The sequence below is a fragment of the Aotus nancymaae genome, unplaced genomic scaffold (genome assembly GCF_030222135.1).
Source record: "Aotus nancymaae isolate 86718 unplaced genomic scaffold, 86718_ANA_hifiasm-v0.15.2.pri h1tg000033l, whole genome shotgun sequence".
Classification (NCBI taxonomy): Eukaryota; Metazoa; Chordata; class Mammalia; order Primates; family Aotidae; genus Aotus; species Aotus nancymaae.
The window spans coordinates 62,515,545-62,533,470 of record NW_026988447.1 but is presented as its reverse complement, the minus strand read 5'-3'; the positions used below and the strand labels follow the sequence as shown (position 1 = coordinate 62,533,470).

The 17,926-nt window shown below is 36.0% G+C and overlaps 1 protein-coding gene across 2 annotated transcripts in view; it reads left to right on the top strand.

The window, feature by feature from the left end:
* Positions 1-17,926, top strand: part of NFKB1 (nuclear factor kappa B subunit 1) — a 127,347-nt gene that overhangs the window by 27,656 nt on the left and 81,765 nt on the right. Inside the window, exons 3-5 of one of the 2 annotated variants that reach the window (XM_012436529.3) lie at positions 4,292-4,370; positions 8,584-8,621; positions 12,562-12,660. In XM_012436529.3, coding sequence (XP_012291952.1) covers positions 4,292-4,370; positions 8,584-8,621; positions 12,562-12,660 — 216 coding nt within the window. Of the gene's footprint in view, positions 1-4,291; positions 4,371-8,580; positions 8,622-12,561; positions 12,661-17,926 lie in introns of both variants that reach the window. The other variant, XM_012436528.3, reaches the window with a different exon arrangement.

Sequence of the window (17,926 nt, the reverse complement as noted above, 5' to 3'; positions counted from 1 at the left end):
TTTCACAGTTCTGGAGGCTACAAGTGTGAAATCAAGGTGCTGGCAGGATTGGTTCCTTCTGGAGGCTCAGGAAGAATCTGTTCCACGCCTCTACCCTAGCTTCTGGTTGGTTGCTGGGAATCCTTGGCTTGTAGCTGTATCGCTCCAATCTCTTCCTCCACTGTCATATGTGCTTCTTCCCTGTTTGTCTCTACTGTGTCTCTAAACCTAAATCTCTTTCTGTTTTTTCTTACAAAGGCATCACTGGATTTAGGGTGCACCCTTATCCAATATCACTTCACTTTAATTTGCTTGTATCTGTGAAGACCCTATTTCCAAATAAAGTCACATTCATAGGTATTGGGGATTAGGACTTAAAGGTGTCTTTTTGGGAGGGAACACAGTTTAACCCACTACAGCTCTTTGACATATTTATTTAATGTGCACACATGGATATAGAGAGTGGAATGACAGACCGTGGAATGACAGACCGTGGAAAGGTGAGGGGTGGGGCGCAGTGGGATGGGGGTGGATGATAAGAAGTTACTTAGTGGGTATAATGTATGTTATTTGAGTGATGGATACCCTAAAAACCCTGTTTGGACCCCTAGACAATCTGTGCATGTAACAAAATTGCACTTGTACCCCATCAATTTATACCAAAAATTATATTTAAAACTCATCAAGTAAGGAGATAGATTGTTGTAGTGGAAAGATCTTTGGATTCAGAGTTTGAAGATCTTTATATAATAAATACTGACTACTACAGATCAGCTCCTCAGACTTGAAGAATCACTTAGTCCCCTTAATCCTCAATTTTCTCATTTGCGGAATAGAAATGCTAGCACCACACTAACAGGGGTGAGTCAAAAATAGTCAATGAATGTGCTTTGGAAGCATAAAACTGTTCATATCATTATATTAGTAGTTATGAAAGGATAGCAGTGTCCTTTTTTCTTTTTTTCCTATATTATTTTGAAAAATGTCAAGCCTATAGAAATATTGGAATAGTCTAACAAATCTATGTTGGTTCTTAAAACCAACATTCTTGCTTTTCTCTCTTCTCTCTCTTGTATGTATATGTATATATACCTATATGTATGTATGTATATGTTTGTGTGTGTGTGTGTGTGTGTGTGTGTGTATATAATCATTTGAAAGCAATTTGCAGACTCTTGAGTAATTATAATGGCCATGTTAACTTTTTTATGTAATGGTTCAAGTATTTAAAACATGGAGATTTGTTCATTCATCAGCTATTTATTGAGGCACTACTGTGTGCCAGAACATTGGCTTAGTGGCGGAAAAATCAGTGATACATACACTGTAATTTCAGGAAGCTCCTATTTTAATAGGAAGGACATAGGCATTGTTTTCATGTGTGATATATGCTGCACAGAGTGGGATAGGAGTGTTAAACAGCATCACTAGGTGCTACCTTGGAGGAAGAGCAGAGTTACAGGGGACTTTCCAGGGAAGTCTTTGTAAGCTGAGGTTTCAAAGATGTAGTTTGCTAGACTAGACAAGGAGAAGGAACACTAGGTGTCAGGATAGCCTGGTCACATTTAAATTTTAGTGGCAATCATTTAAAGCAGTGGATTTCCGAAATTATACATGCACAGAATCATTCAGAAAAATAAAACCAGAAGTGGAATACACTATAAAGGATCTGGCATTATTTCTATAAATAAAATAGGCATATATAACATTGATTACTCCTGGTAATGTTTTCATTGATTTAGAAAAAATGAATATGCATTGCTTTTCACATTAAGATGCTCCTTTCTAATTTTATTTTTAAAATGGTGGTTTAGGATAAATCTAGGAACATTTATTTTATTGCAACAAAGACATTTGGCTACTCGTATTATCGAAACCCTTTGTTTCACCTTTCGCTTTTAACGTACTCTGTCTAACAATTCAGGGCGAACTAACCAGCATGAGGATTGTTTCTACTAGATTTTAAACCATCCTTTCCTGTCTGTACACAGGAAATCTTATCTACAAGAGATGATTCTTTGTGCCACAGAAGAGTAAAACCTGCTGAAAACATTCATTTTGAAAGTTTTTCTTATGTGGGCATCTTTGCGATCATCAGTAACGGGTGGGTGGGCATGTTCTGACATTTCCATTTTTGAGGCGAGAGGTCCTTTAAGTCTTTTTCTTTATTGGCTTGAGCTCGATGGTTTTTATTTCCTAAAGTTTGCATGTCCTCAGTGTTTTAGTGGAGTCTGGAATTTGCTCTCCACCCCTGACCTAATAAACAATGCAAGCTGCAGCACAACACAATCTCTCTTCTTAGTCTGAAGTGGAGAGTATATCTCTCTCTTAAGATGGGCACTTTTGCCCACTCTGCAGTCATTTAGCCACCCCAGGAAAGAGTTAGTTTTCCTGCTAGGTTATCGCGTTTGCTCTGAGACTGTTAAAATCCTGTATGAAATGAGGCCCATTTTTGCAGAACATGGTTTTTCATTCCTGTATTTCCTTTTGAGCAAACGATGAATAGCATCAGTGAGCTTTCACTCTTAAGCATTGAAGTGAAACGCATTCTTTGTTCCTCAATTGAAAATTTGCATCCCTCAACTGGATCTGAAATATTCTTTATTTAAAGGGCATTTTTCTTACTCTTAATTTAACTAGGCATACTAAGTTCTTTGGTACCCAAGGACCTCCAATAATTTATTACTGAGGACAGGAGACAAGCTGTAATACTAGCTATTAAAAGAAACAAAAAGCTAGTTCAGCACACTAACCAGTCTCTCACAAAAAGTAAAATATGGCTGGTTTCCATGCTGTCCACAGACATTTCAGACATATAACTTCTTTGGGCTTAAATAAATAGCAAACTCAGAAATACGGTTTTAAAGTCCTAAATGAACCAGCAGTTAAAAATTTTTTGATAAGTAATAGTAATTTGTTAAAACCGGAAGTGCAATATGTTACAAATGATCTGGTATTACTTTTGTAAATAAAATAGACATATATAACATTGATTACTCCTAGTAATGTTCTGATTGATTTAGAAAGAATGAATATGCATTGCTTTTCACATTAAGATGCTCCTTTCTAATTTTATTTTTAAAATGGTGATTTAGGATAAACCTAGGAACATTTATTTTATCGCAACAAAGACATTTGGCTACTCATATTATCAAACACCTTTGTTTTACCTTTTGCTTTTAATGTGCTCTAACAATTCAGGGCGAACTAACCAGCATGAGGATTGTTTCTGCTCGATTTTAAACCATTTACTTTCATCAAAATATACTGCATCCCCACTCTGTTGCTGCCCTAACAAATTACCACATACTTGTGGCTTAAAACAACCCAAATTTATACTTCTAGGCCGGGAGCTCAGAAGTCTGGAATCAAGGTGTTGGCAGGGCTGCTATCCTGCTGGAGGCTCTCATGTCTCTGCCTTTTGAGCTTCTAGTGTCTGCCTACTTCCCTTGTGCACTGTCTCATCACACCAACCTCTTGCTTCCATGGTCACACTTCCTACTATTCAGTGTGGTTTCTTTAATCCCTCTCATCAGGCCCACCTGGACAATTCAAGACACATTCCTCATCTTAATATCATTACCATAATGACATATGTAAATTTCCTTTTGCCATATAAGATAGCACCCCTAGGTTCTGAGGATTAGGATGCAGACATGTTTAGGGGGTCATTATTCAGCTAACATACCCACTAAATTCTAGGTATTTTGTGTTATACTAGGAAAGTTAAGGTGAAAGAAATGAATGAGCTGAGTGCTTAGTTATCTGCTCCTTGTACTGTAAGTTGTATTTTCAGTTACTCTGTAAATAGTCCCAGAAGTGCTCTTTGTCATTCTTTCAGGCCTTGACATTGGATAGGCCAGATTAGGGATATATTTATCACCATAGGTGAAATATTGATTTCTAAGATTATCGTCTTTTGTTTGTACTTCTAAGAGAGTAGAAGCTTCAAATCATTCATTCAACAATTATTTAAGTATCTGTTCTGTGATAAACATGTACTTGTCCCTGAAGCTACACCAGTAAGCAAGCTAGACTAGGTCCCTCCCTCTGGGGACTTTATAGCCAAGTTATTTTTCTCAAATCCCTTTGTTACATAAATGTAGTCTAACCCTATATAAAGTTTTGTACACATGAGAATTTACCTAGGTCTCATGAAGATCTTTTAAAATCCTGATTTAAAATATTTTCAGATTTTTGTTTTTGGCTTTAGTTTCATTCCTGTTACTAAGTTTTACGTGTCCCACCTTCAAATTTTTCTTATAATATAGAAAAAATAATGATTGAAACATTTTAATTTTCTTCTTTATAGATGTTTCATTTGGATCCTTCTTTGACTCATACAATATTTAATCCAGAAGTATTTCAACCACAGATGGCACTGCCAACAGGTAAGAAAACTCATCCCTGTTACCCTGTTGTTCTGCTTTCAGTCTTAGTAAAATGCAGGATTTGTTAATAGTCTCTCCTAGAAATTCAGTTGTGTACCTAGAGAGGAAATGGTGATTTGTTTTAAAAACCAATCTTTTGGCCAGGTGCAGTGGCTCACACCTGTAATTCTTGCACTTTGGGAGGCCGAGGTGGGTGGATCACGGGGTCAGGAGTTTAGGACCAGCCTGGGCAACATGGTGAAACCCATCTCTACAAAAATACAAAAAAATTAGCTGGGTGTGGTGGCATATGCCTGTAGTCCCAGCTACTCAGGAAGCTGAGGCAGAAGTCGCCTGAACCTGGGAAGCAGAGGTTGCAGTGAGCCAGGATCGTGCCATTGCACTCCAGCCTGGGTGACAGAGCTAGACTCCATCTCAAAAAAAAAAAAAATTTTTAATATACTTTCTTGAAATATATTTGCACAAAAATATTTCATCTCAATTACCCTTTGTATGATTTACTGCATTTCATATCTGCTAGGACCACTCGGAAGGAATTTCTTTACTCAATATAAGGATTTCTTTTCATTCAGTTTGTATTATCTATGTATTCCTTTTAAGTCCTTTCTTCTGTCCCAGATTCATACAAGGCAGTTTCTGCTTTTCATTTCTGTTTCAAACATTTAAGAGGGCCTGTAGCCAGTGTGCTAGTCACTGGGGAATCAAAGTGTACAGAAATCGTAAAAATCATCTCAGCAGAAAAATCATCTTTATAAAAGCTTATAAGTTTGCACTCTAAAAAGTTGGATAAAACTCACAATAATCCTTCCTTCTAACATGACTACATTAATTGTCCCCATCAGCAACTGTTTAATTTCATAAGAGTAATAAAAAGCAACTCATTTATTTAGCCTTTCTTTTTTTTTTTTGAGACGGAGTTTCGCTCTTGTTACCCAGGCTGGAGTGCAATGGCGCGATCTCGACTCACCGCAACCTCCGCCTCCTGGGTTCAGGCAATTCTCCTGCCTCAGCCTCCTCAGTAGCTGGGATTACAGGCACGCGCCACCGTGCCCAGCTAATTTTCTGTATTTTTAGTAGAGACGGGGTTTCACCATGTTGACCAGGATGGTCTCGATCTCTTGACCTCGTGATCCACCCGCCTCAGCCTCCCAAAGTCATTTAGCCTTTCTTAAAAAAAAAAAAGGATTGATTTGTATGTAAGTTTGGTGTGACAGCTCTTTTTATGTTCTGTTTCTCTCCTCACTTCACCCGTCACCACCCGTGGGACTTAACAGATATGTTAAAAAGTAGTGTGAGTGAATTATGGAGGTTATGTGTAAAACAGGGTTTGTTAATCACTGAAGTGGGCATCAGCTCTTTTATTTACCAGGTACTTGCTTGTCTTCATTGGGTTACTTCATCCATTTTGTATTATTCTCATTTAAAATTATTGTGGTTACTCCAGTACTTCCTTTTCATTTTTTTTAGATCAGAATACTTTTTCTGCATTTATATCTTCAGTATTTCTAGGAGCTCATGGGAGGGAAATAATTAGATCTACTATACTTTCACCTTCACTAGTGAAGGTGTATTTCAGAGGTTTTTCTCTCTTTAGCTCTACAAAACATAATTTTTAGGCTGCCATGTCTGAGGTCTTGTGAAGTGCTGTCCAATTTGAGCTCTAGGTCCGCTTCCTGTGAACAAGTAAATGTGTTGGTAGTGTGTGTGTTTCTTGTGAACTTTTAAATTCTAGGGTTCAAAGTATTTTTCTTAGTATTAATGTATTATTGAAAATATAAAAACATGGTTCCGTCCGCAGGAAATACACATATTTCCATTTAGTGTCTTGTGAATACCAAACAGTATCCTGAGGCAGATGTTTTCTTAATTTTTTTTTACCTTCAGGTGTATGGGCATGAAAATAAGATTATCAAAATAACCATCTCAGTAAATATTCTGTGGTCACTGCTTTATGTTGTAGAAATTATTTTGCCATAATATTAGAAAAACTATTAAAATGACACCTAAAAATCTAATTTGCTAGTTGTTGTTACCCATCATTTTTATCTACCCTTTTTTTCCCTCTTCATTGCAGTGTCATAGTACAATTTTTATAGTCCCAAATTATAGGATGTTGTATTCAAATTTGTAAAGAGATAAAGAGGTTGATTATCTAAACCAATATTGTAAGTCTAAAATGGATTTTTTTAGTCTTCTAGATTTTTTGAAATCTAAAACCTTTAGTAGATCTAGTACTTGTTGAAGACTATGGGATGTGACATAACTCTTAGGTCTAAAGTTAAATTTCTCTGCACAGTGGAATGTCACTTTCATGGCACAGAAATGTGGCCAAAAGAATGTTGGCCTTAAAACAACAAATATATGCATATCAAATCTAATTTTCTAGTTGATTTAATGTTTAGTGTGTTGGCTGAAAGAGAAAAATGGCTCTATTTTACATGAATTTTCACATATTTAAAGGAAATTAAATCATACAGGAAAAATAATAGCAAAATTACAGGTGTTTTTAGCAGAGTTAATAAAAAGTGGGGGACTTGAAGTTTAATATAAACATGCTTCTAACTCCTCTATATTTTTCATAGCATCCAAATATTGCTCTCTTAGAAGACTATCTTCTTAATATGTTCTTTTACCATTGTAACAGGAAATGGAATGTTTTTATAAGTATTACATTGTCATACAGGCTGTATCTTAGTATGAGAGTATTTCTATTTCTAATCAATTTTATTTCCTTCTCCAAAATTAAATGCTAGCCATTTGGGGAAAATTTTAAAATTACGATTATGTTTCTCAAAGTGATTTAAAATGTCCAGAGGTGAATTTCATACAGACAAAAGATGGTAACTTAATACATTAACCAGTGACTACCCCGCTTGTTGTCTTGTGTATGTTTCATCTCAGATGCAGTCATTTTTCAACTGGCTTCCTTGTATAATTTCTTGAATAATAACAGGAAGTAATTATACCTTTATTTTCTCCAGTTCTCTAGCCTTACCCTGTTTCATCATAATATTGAAAAGATAAAAATAAATTCTCTTTTATGTTATAGTTTATTTTTAATTTTAACCTGAAGGTTTATCTCTTCACAAATTTATTTATCTAAAATAAGAGGTCTTGAGCTTCTTCCTGAAAGAAAATGAAGATTAAAATGGACATACAAGCATCCTCCTAGAATACTTTTAGCACCAAACATCTTAATTTATATTCAAATAAATGAGAACCACCGTATGCTTTTATTTATTGCAGAGCTATGGGATATTGTACTATTGACATAAAAATCAGCTGGGAAGCTTAGGGACTTTTTCATATTGAACAATTCGTACTTATGTTGTCAGAGATTCTGATTTTCCTTTGAAATTTTAAGTCAGATACCTTTAGGGTATGGATTAAGACTCTAGTTTTCTTTGTGTTTTTACAGTAATTAATTTGCACGCACTTACCTTCAATTAAATTATTTTCAGTATTTTATAAAATGCCTGAGCTGTTTTAGAATAGTTTATGTGACAGCACAATATTCAAAAATTGCACATAAACATCAAAAGTTATGGATTAATATGAAAATTTTACCACGTCTGATAGAGCAAATTACACTGGGAGCGTCAGGGAGGAAATGAGAAACAAACTAACCAGTTAAGGAATGAAGGCAGTACTTTCCCTTCAAGTAAGGAAAGGAACAGAAAACCTATTGTAAGGAAAAAAAAAGGTAGCCTGATGCCTGTCACACATGCAGGTTGCTAGCTCAGTATCTTTTAATTTCACATTAATCACACTCTCTTTGAGGAATGAAAGTCAATGTCTAATGATGTGCAAGCCAAAGAAAATGTCATAGTGCCCAGGAAGTGGTTGCTACTTTTAATTGGTATTTGTCATTTTAAAATGCTTTGTTAGGAGACAAGATTATGAAGGTTGTTGACATCAATTCTTGCCAGCCATATGCCTTTGGTTGGGTTGGAAAGTGTGCCATCACCATTAAACAAATATTTACTTGTCTTGGTTCACTAAACTTTTAAAACTATTGTTAAAATAAGGGTTAATTTAATATTTTAAACAAGGAAGAGAAATTATATCCTTGTGGAATGTTAGCCAAAAATTGATTTGAAACTTCTACATAAAAACATTGATTTCAGTTTTTGACTTGCTTTCCATTTTATACCAAATTTGAGAAGCCTCACAGTTTCTTTTGGTTTCTGTTTGTTGTTTTTGTTTTTAGCAGATGGCCCATACCTTCAAATATTAGAGCAACCTAAACAGGTAAGATTAAAGGGGTGGGACTCTGATTTAAGTGTTAGATTCCAGTGTCTAATATTAAGATCCTAAGCACTGAATAATAGTAAATGAATTCTATGAAGGAAGTAGCTTATCTGGAAGATCAACAACCTGACAAATTATGTAACAGCTTTATTCATTCACTTTACATATCTCTTAGTCATTCTTCCCACTGTCCTGAGCCTCAGTACATAGTTCTGTATAACTCCAGTTAATTACAGTATTAAAATTACAGTTAATTACAGTATTCTGCTGTCTCTACCAGCTTAAGTTACCAGCCACTCCCAGGAAAGGCAGAGGTTATTTCCATTCTTTTTCATTTATAAGGAAATATGCATGCATACAGTTCACATGCACTGAGCATGGACATCCATCCGTTGTATCCTTACAGACGTAGTACCTCTTAGCCTTCCTCCTTCCTTTGGTAGTCCTAGCCTTTTCTGCGCTGCCTTTGGAACATGTAACGTAACATACTAAAAGCACCAGTGGGAAGTAAAGTATCAGAATGAACTATTGAATTCTCTTCCCCCGGTGTTAACTTTAGACTTAGCCTCTTTGGAGTCAGGAGAGGAGCACTTTATGAGGCTTTTCCTCTTACCAGTAGATTCTATAGAGTATACCTCAGAACTGAAATGGCCTCCGCACCATATCCAATTCTGTGGATGTTTATAGGAAATTGGATGGGACCAATTAATTAATTAACATCTGCCTATAGGAGGTTTCAATTATTAGGGGTTAGAAGTAATCAACCCCTAATACTAATGCTATAGTTCTCCACAGAATGAGGACAGTCAGTAAATCTCTGGGTGGATAAACTAATCACCTTTGTACGAGACCAAGGATAAGAATACTGTCCTCTTGCAGCTATATTACCCAATACATTTTCTAAGTATTCTTTCCATTAGCTCAGGTAAGTGAAACACTTTTGCATTTTGTAACATTTAACACATGCTAAGTAGGTCATGAGCTTAAATAAAGCATCCACTGCATTGTGGTTTCCAGAATCATGGCATTATATATGTATTAGATTTGGTTAGCATTTAAATGATATAAATATCTTGATGATTACCTAACAGGCTATCCTTATAAGGTTGAAATTAGATGAAAGTTTTTGCTGCGTGGGCAAGAATGCCATGTGAAACTTTGGGGCACGGTTCTAGTTCTTGCAGGTGTTACATCCTGACTCCACAGGCTGCCAGCAAAACTCCATTGCTTTACTTTCACGTTCAGCTCTTTTTAGCAGTTATTTCTCACAGAAGGTCATCAATTCCAGTGGAATTTTATCCCTTAAAATTCTATGGGATCTGGTACCCCAGAAAATTTCCCAGCTTTTAAAATCTAGGTAGTCCATGAAACAGATATCGACTAAAATTTATTTGTCTGCATATACCAAAGTATTTTTCAAATATCATTTTCATAAGCATAGCACTACAATAAGAATTTTTAAACATAATTCCTTATGATGGATCCAACAGTCATAAGGAAAAATTGACATTTAGGATTTACCTGAAGGGTTAATATAGTTGCGGAATTCAAAATTTAATTCACATAAAAGCTTGTGTGAGTAAAGCAATGTGTTTACCAAAGTGATGCTATTTTGATGTCTGACTTCAGTGAAAGTAAGAAGGTTGTATTCACATCAGACTTTCTGACTGAATGGATGTAGCCTTGCCTTTGAGGTTGATGACTCATTTTAAGCAAATGGAGTTACTGAGATGAATGACTGTGGATTAAAGGCAAACCTTTAATCTCAGAAATTTAGAATCAGAAATGCATCCAGACAATGCATTGATGACATCTTCCTGAAAAATGTTATAAATTTTCAACCTCAGGTTAAAAAAATTTGAGGATTTAATGAAACTTTAGATACACTTATGCAACCATGAAAAATATCTATTAAGTATTTATAGTCTCTTTTACACCATTCCCAACAAGATATAAACACGTATGTGTCTATATTTTTCCAACTGTCCCAAAGGAATTTTGTGATTAAAGATACCAACTTGTTTTTTTTTTAGGACCTCTTAGCCACAGATTTTCTCCAGCTCTGACAGAGATGAGTTACAGCATAGACTACTAATTTTTAGAACATCCAGTCCTGTTGCATATTAGTCAATGTTACCATTAACTAATACTGTTCAAAAACTCAAGTTGTGTTTAAATTGATTAGCAGTCAAGTAAATCTCTGTCCTTATGGCTAGCTAATTCTGGAGGCTATTATAAATAAATGTGTTGTTTTTTTCATGGTTTTAGAAATTTCATTTAATTATTTAAACAACCAACAGTGTTTGCATATAAAAGGCATAGGGCTGAACTTGTAAATTATTTTTAAATTTGAATTTTGTGAGAAGCAAAACAAAGGAATTGCCTCTGAAACTTTATCTCCAAAGGCTTCCCTTGTGTTTAGATCTAGAATCTCCCAAGGAGTTGTTTTAGGTCTCACTGTGATGAGTTGATCACACACTTTAGACCTACGTGAGCGTTGAGGAACTTTCCCAGACAAGGGAATTTACTTTAGGCCTTACTTCTCTGGTAAAATGTGTTTTAGGACTGATCATTGGAAATCAGGAAGTTTTTGGAGAATATAGGAACAGTTCCAGAATATAGGAACAGCTTCCCAGAGATTTTAAACCAGTTCAAGGCACTGGACTGCTCAGAGACTGGAAGACCTTACTAGGCATAAGGAAATGTAGTATAGTCTAAGTAGTGCACAAATTTTACATTGGTTCATGAGCTCAAAGCTGTCAAAATCTTCATGCTTGCCAGGGTTCCACAATTTAATGAGTAAGATAGCGAGCCCCCACCAGCAACTAGTGGGTATGAGGAGCTGATGGCCAAATGATCTAGCGCTGTATATGCGGAGTTGGTCCCACAATAGAAACAAAAGGTGAGGATGTTCCTTAAAATATCTTAACATATTTTCTTTTCACCAAAAAGTGAATCTGAACAAAGAAAATCATCTGCTTAAGCAACTGTACGGTTATAAACTACTAACACTTCCACAAATTGTTTGATATATCATTATAAAATTGAATCTTTCAGGAAATACAGTGAAACTTCCCTTAATATGATGGTGAGGTCCATTTGCATAATTATCCTTGTTTTAATCTTTGTTTACAAATATGAATAATTAAGTTAGCTTTATAAATCATAAAAAGTTAGAACTGGAGTAGACCTTAAAGATGGTCTGGTATAATCTTCCCTTTTGGACAAATGAAAAAACATGGCACTTCTTAGGTGTTTATCAGCCCACAGTAGTTTATATGGTGAAGGCTTCCAGGTAACTCTTCATTAATTAACTACATCTATAACACTTCCGGGTCAGATAGTATTTAAGGGAACTATCCAGTTTTGGAATCATTCTGGTAGGTTAATATTCAATCTTGAGCTTGACCGTATCAATGATCATAAAAACAAATATCCTCTGAACTGCTGAAAAGCTCAACAGATTCAGGGTCTAGCATAGGGTGTGTTCTACAATGCTGAAGCAATATATTTAAACAAACATTTCTGTAGTCCCTCCTAAAACCAACTGTAATCAGAGTAGATGAAGGAATTTCTTCAAGTAAGAGTCAAGGAAGCATAACTTTTATTAATATGGTAAAGTTCAGAGCTTGGCAGCAGCAATTTAAGACAAGGAAGCTCTGATTAGAACAAGCTGTGACATGTTGAGTCTAAAGCCTAAACTCTTCAGCAGACATTCCACAGGCTTTTTAGCCACATCTTAGTGTACAAATATCAATTAGTACCATTTTTCATAGTAAGATTATGAGAAAAGTGATTCTCATTTACAGAGCCCTCTTTGACAGTTTCATGTTTTTCTTCTCTCGTTGACATAAGATTTAAAAATTTGTACACATCTTTGTTGCTGTAATTGTTAATAAGTATTTCTCAAACTTAATTGGCTTAACATTCACCTTTGCAGAGAGGATTTCGTTTCCGTTACGTATGTGAAGGCCCATCCCATGGTGGACTACCTGGTGCCTCTAGCGAAAAGAACAAGAAGTCCTACCCTCAAGTCAAAGTAAGTGTGTGGTAGCTCTCCTTCTGTGTGAATTCTGGAAATTTGATTTCCTAATATTTCCAAGGAATTGCTTTAAATGAATACAGGTTGCCTTTGCCCCTCAGCTAAAATGTTCACATGATTATTAAAATTTTTAAATAGAAATATGTCTGCTAGCAATAGAACTGACAAATATTAAAATTTTGTTAACATTTCCATTTAATAGAAATGTCTTCAACATTAGTTAACAAACTTTTACTATTATTTCTTGATCATCTTAAAGGTTTTTTAAAATTACATACTTCCTAAAACTTTAGTAAGTCTTTGAAAGAAACAGTTGATTTTGACTCTTTGGAGATTTAGTGAAAAACCAAACAGATGACTGAGTGTATGGATTATATAGTATATTACTTAAGATTATGATTTCCGATCCAGACTTTGTTATTAGCTGTGAGGCTTTGAGTAGGTTTATACAATTCTTCTAAACTTCAGTATTCTGGTGTATAAAATGCAGAAATATTAATAGTATATACTTCATAAGGTCTTTTAGAGATTAAATGAGAAAATGTATACATGCTCCATAGAGAATCTGAAAGTACCCCAGGGCCTTGGCCTGAGCAGATGTGTAGCCCTCTTAGAATGAACTGCTACTGACATGCTAGTGGTGTGCTTGGTCAAACCATGTTCAGGCTTTTTGTTTATTTGTTGATTTGAGAATATTTTTCTCTAAGTTAATATGAGACTTTTAATTTCATAATATGGTACTGTGTTTCCTACACTGACTGATAATAAACATGAATGGAATCATTTTGCAGATAAACCCAGTCAACAATTATAATTTAGTCTTTTATAAAAGTTATTATTTGGTCAGTAATTCAAGGCTTGGACAAAACAGTTCTCGCTATGTGTGTGTGTGCCCTCGGGATGGAACATACTTTTGGACGCAGTCTTTGTTGGTTTGTTTCTGTAAGTAGCAGGCCTTCAGCAAAGGTGTGATGTAAAGAAGTCTGTCTTTGGTTTTGCCAGCCTTGCATTTTGTTTCTTCCTTTTCCTCTTATCCGACCTCTAGGCCCAGGCCTGTCACATTTCTTATTCTTATTCCCAAATAAAAGACAAAATACCATGATGTCAGTCTTTACCTTTCAAGTGAAACTAGCCCATATTATTTAGTATGGGTCCTACTAGTCATATTTGCATTTTAAGTCTCTTAGCTCCAATTGTGGAATGAAAGATGTTTTTTCTATTAAGGGTAATTAGGTAGATAAATATGATGGCTTTAGTCTACAGAAGCAGACCGTGGTCTTATGGCCTCAAGTCCTTTAGAACCTTGATGAGGAATGTGGAGCAGCAATAAAGAACTAATTTGCACTTATTAAACACCAAAGACCTGCCAAGTGCTTGACATAACATTTTCTCTTTTAATTTCATAAAAATCCCAGAAGGTCAAAGATGTAATGCCTGTGAACCCAGACAGACTCAGAGAGAGGAATTATAACTGGCCTTTGTCACAAAACTAGTGGCTCTGCATCCTACAGCAGGCCACTGAACCTCTCAGTTAGAATGTGTGCATTTGGGGTGCCGGGAGCAGGGAGATAAGGAACAAATTATGGGAGGACAATGTTGGAAAAGGGCATGGTGAATGATAACTCTTGAAAACAAGGGAGATAGAGGCTCAGGGGTCAGTGGGTACTCAGGTATTGGGGAGCCAGGCCCAGACTTACCTTTTTAACACATGTGTCTGTGTGTCATATGTATAAATATTGTGTGTTCATGGACACAGGAAGGGGAGCTCTACACACGGGGGTCTGTTGTGGGGAAATAAGGGAGGGACAGCGGGGGGTGGGGAGTTGGAGAGAGATAGCATGGGGAGAAATGCCACATATAGGTGAAGGGGAGGAAGGCAGCAAATCACACTGCCACGTATGCACCTATGCAACAATCTTGCATGTTCTTCACATGTACCCCAAAACCTAAAATGCAATTAAAAAAAAGACTATACATTCTCAAAATAATAAAAAAAAAACATTGTGTTTATGTATGTGTATATTTGTGAGGAGATTGAAAGACAGCTGTTTTCAGCATTGACACTGACTATAATGACTAAAGAATTTAAGTGAAAAACTGGGAGTTTTTTCTGACTGGCTTGGCACAAAAAATATAAACTATGGTATTTTCATGAACTGTTTACTTCTATTGCTTTAGTATTTTGTGACTAAGTAACAATTTGCTAACAAATGCATGGCATTAACTTTCTTATAAATTTATTGGCTAAGAAAAAAGTTTATACATCTGTTTATTCCCAGTCGTCATTCATCTTTGTCATGTAGAGATAATCGTCTACTCAAGAACATATTGCTGCCTCAGTCACAAAATAATTCACAAGTGAAACAACTTAACAGGTATTAGATGTTTTGTAGAATGAGTTTCTATATCAAGGAGTTTAGTAGTTACTGGGAAATACAGATGTGTAAATGACTAATAATAAAGCAGCTTCAACTACAGCCGTATTATTTCACCATATCATTTATTTTTTATTCACTAGTTTAGTGTCCATTTATTAAGCATTTAATCAACTTGTAAGAAGAGGAGGAACTTAGAGGTTAGAGAATGTGACTGTACAAGCTGTCATTGTTCCCTTAGCTTGTCATTGTTCGCTGAAAATTGAAATGGTTCTGCTGGTCCTAACAGTTAAAGGAAGCAAGAAGAAAGAGACAACAGCCAGGTTTTTTTTCCAGAGCTCTTCTCCAAATATCCCTTTGTTGTTTCCGCTCAGGATGACCTTTAAGTTTACAAAACATTTTGAATCACATTTCCCTCTAATATTTAAGCCGAGGAAAAAATTGTTCTCCATGCATCTTTCTTATCAGGAAGATATTTACAATTGTATGTGCCTTTTCTGTGGTACTTTACGAAGCCCTTGCTCTGAGAGAGACTGTAAGGGAAACAGCTGGATGGATTACATCTAGGGATTCCCAAACTTGGCATTATTGACATTTGGGGCTTGAAAATTCTGTGTTGTGGGAGGCAGACTTACACATTATAGAATATTTAGCAGCATCCCTGGCCTTAACTCACTAGATGCTAATAGGATCCCTATAATTGTGATATACAAAAAGTCTCCACATTGACAAATGTCCCCTTGGGGGGGAAAAAATCCCCCATGTTTGAGAACCACTGATGTAGATGCAACAAGGAATCAACCCTAACCTTACCCGTTGGTGTCCTTTTCCACTATAAAGTTGTCTCTCATAGATTACATAGAATTGTCCAAGTATGTTATTTTATAAACATGGGCTTGTCTTGATTATTAGTAGGTATTTCTTATTTTCAAGATGATGATCATGGTGTCTGTGTAATTTATCTTAGAAGATCAGAGTTAGTGTACCTGGATGCTAAGGAGAAAGAAAAGAGAAAATATGTATCTTCAACATTTTATATTCTACGATAACTTCACACCTAAAAGCTAATGTGGGAGTTCTATTGACTGTTAGAAACAATTATAGAAGAGAAAGTGAAAGTGGAGAGTTAGGTCCACTGTATGTGAACAATGGATCTATGGAATGATGCTTTCAGGTGGGCAAAGGCCTCATGGAGGCCCAGAATCCAGAATCCATTCCCACAGGAACTTCAGAGGGAGGGAATTTACATTTACGGGGAAGAAATGATACTTCTGAGCCTTACATTTGCCACGTATTCATTAAGTGCATTTGTTCAGACTTAAAGCAACAATACTAACAAATACATGCATTAACTAAAAGCAAAATGCTATGGGCTCTGCTTTTCCTGAGCTACAGCCTCTCTCCCTCCAGCCTCACGCCCTGTCTTACTGTCCTGCCTTTGTGAGAGCACCACCACTCTGCGGTGCCTGGAGAGGAACTGGAAACTCTGGTAGTTTGGTGTAAACTCAGTCATATGGAGATGGCAGGAAAGAGTCAGGGGCCAACTTGAAAGCTTTAGGGGCTGGCTGTGGTTTCCAGGCTGCAGACACCAAACTATACTTTATAGAACATGTAAAAATATAACCTGTATGGGTTACTCTCTTACTGCTTGTCTAAATTTGATGCCTCATGTTAAATTTTAAAACCAACTCTAGAAGTCTACTCAAATCCTGCATTTTCTACTGGAAATGTGTCCCATGCATAAACCCTGTTTCACATAGGTGTAGTCTTGGCTTACACACCCTCTTACCATGTTGAGATTATTTCTAGAACTCAGGCTACTGAACCATCACTGCTTGTTTCTTTCACATAGCAAAGAAGAAAATTTCCATTTAGCTTTCTGTCTTGCTGTGCAAATATTCATGTTTTTTTAAAAAAACATTATAAATTATTTCAAGCATATAGAGTTTAAAAATTGATATAACAGAAACCATGTACCACAACCTAAATTTAGTAGATACTAGCATCTTACCATATTTGCTTTTGATAGTTCTCTCTCCTCTCTCAAATAAATGAGTTACAGCTATCCATCACTTTGTCCTCCTTTCTTCTCCTTGGGTAAACTGCTACTCTGAACTTTCATTCCCCAAGATGTTTTTATATTTTTACTACATAAGAATGCATCTATAAATACTGGCATTTTCAAGAAAAATTTTACTGACTTCAACCCAAATTTGCCATTGTATACAATGGCTCCTTTTCAGGGCAAACGTGGGTTAAAACTGCACTCCATTGAAGATTAACTGGGGCTCACTTTGATACTATTGATTTCTCTTTGCTGTCTAGATAAAAAATATATTTATTCACAATGTAGAGTTTATACTGATTCTTATAGCAAAAAAAAAAACATATTCAGAGAAAAATCTAGGGAAAGAAAGTATGCAGACTAACTCTTATACCTTGTCCTTTCATAAGAAAAGTTTCCTGTCATTAAACATTTTATAATCTACTATACTGCCTATAAAATTTCCCTTTAAAGTTTTTTCCATTCTAATTTCATCATGGAGCTCCTAGTGGGAGAGGCTGGCAGAAAAGCACAGGAACCTTCCTCTAGGCCAAGCTTGTCCCTGCCTGTTTTTGACTCAGCAAGGAGTGCCAGGGAAGGTTCACTTCCCTCTTTTTCCCGAAAGCTGCGCATGAAGTTTTAAAAATCAAACTGCCTTCTGTTTCGCAGAGGTAGGTGACAAGAGGCGTAGCCCCCATGGGACTTGAGAAACTCTCACCAATTTTCCTCTAGAGTGACCAGAAAGCACCCCCTCCCATCCTCAACTAATGTGACACATCCTTCTGTGTGGTCCACTCTGCAAAAACAGAAATTGCTAAGAATGACTTTGATTGTAAAATACAAA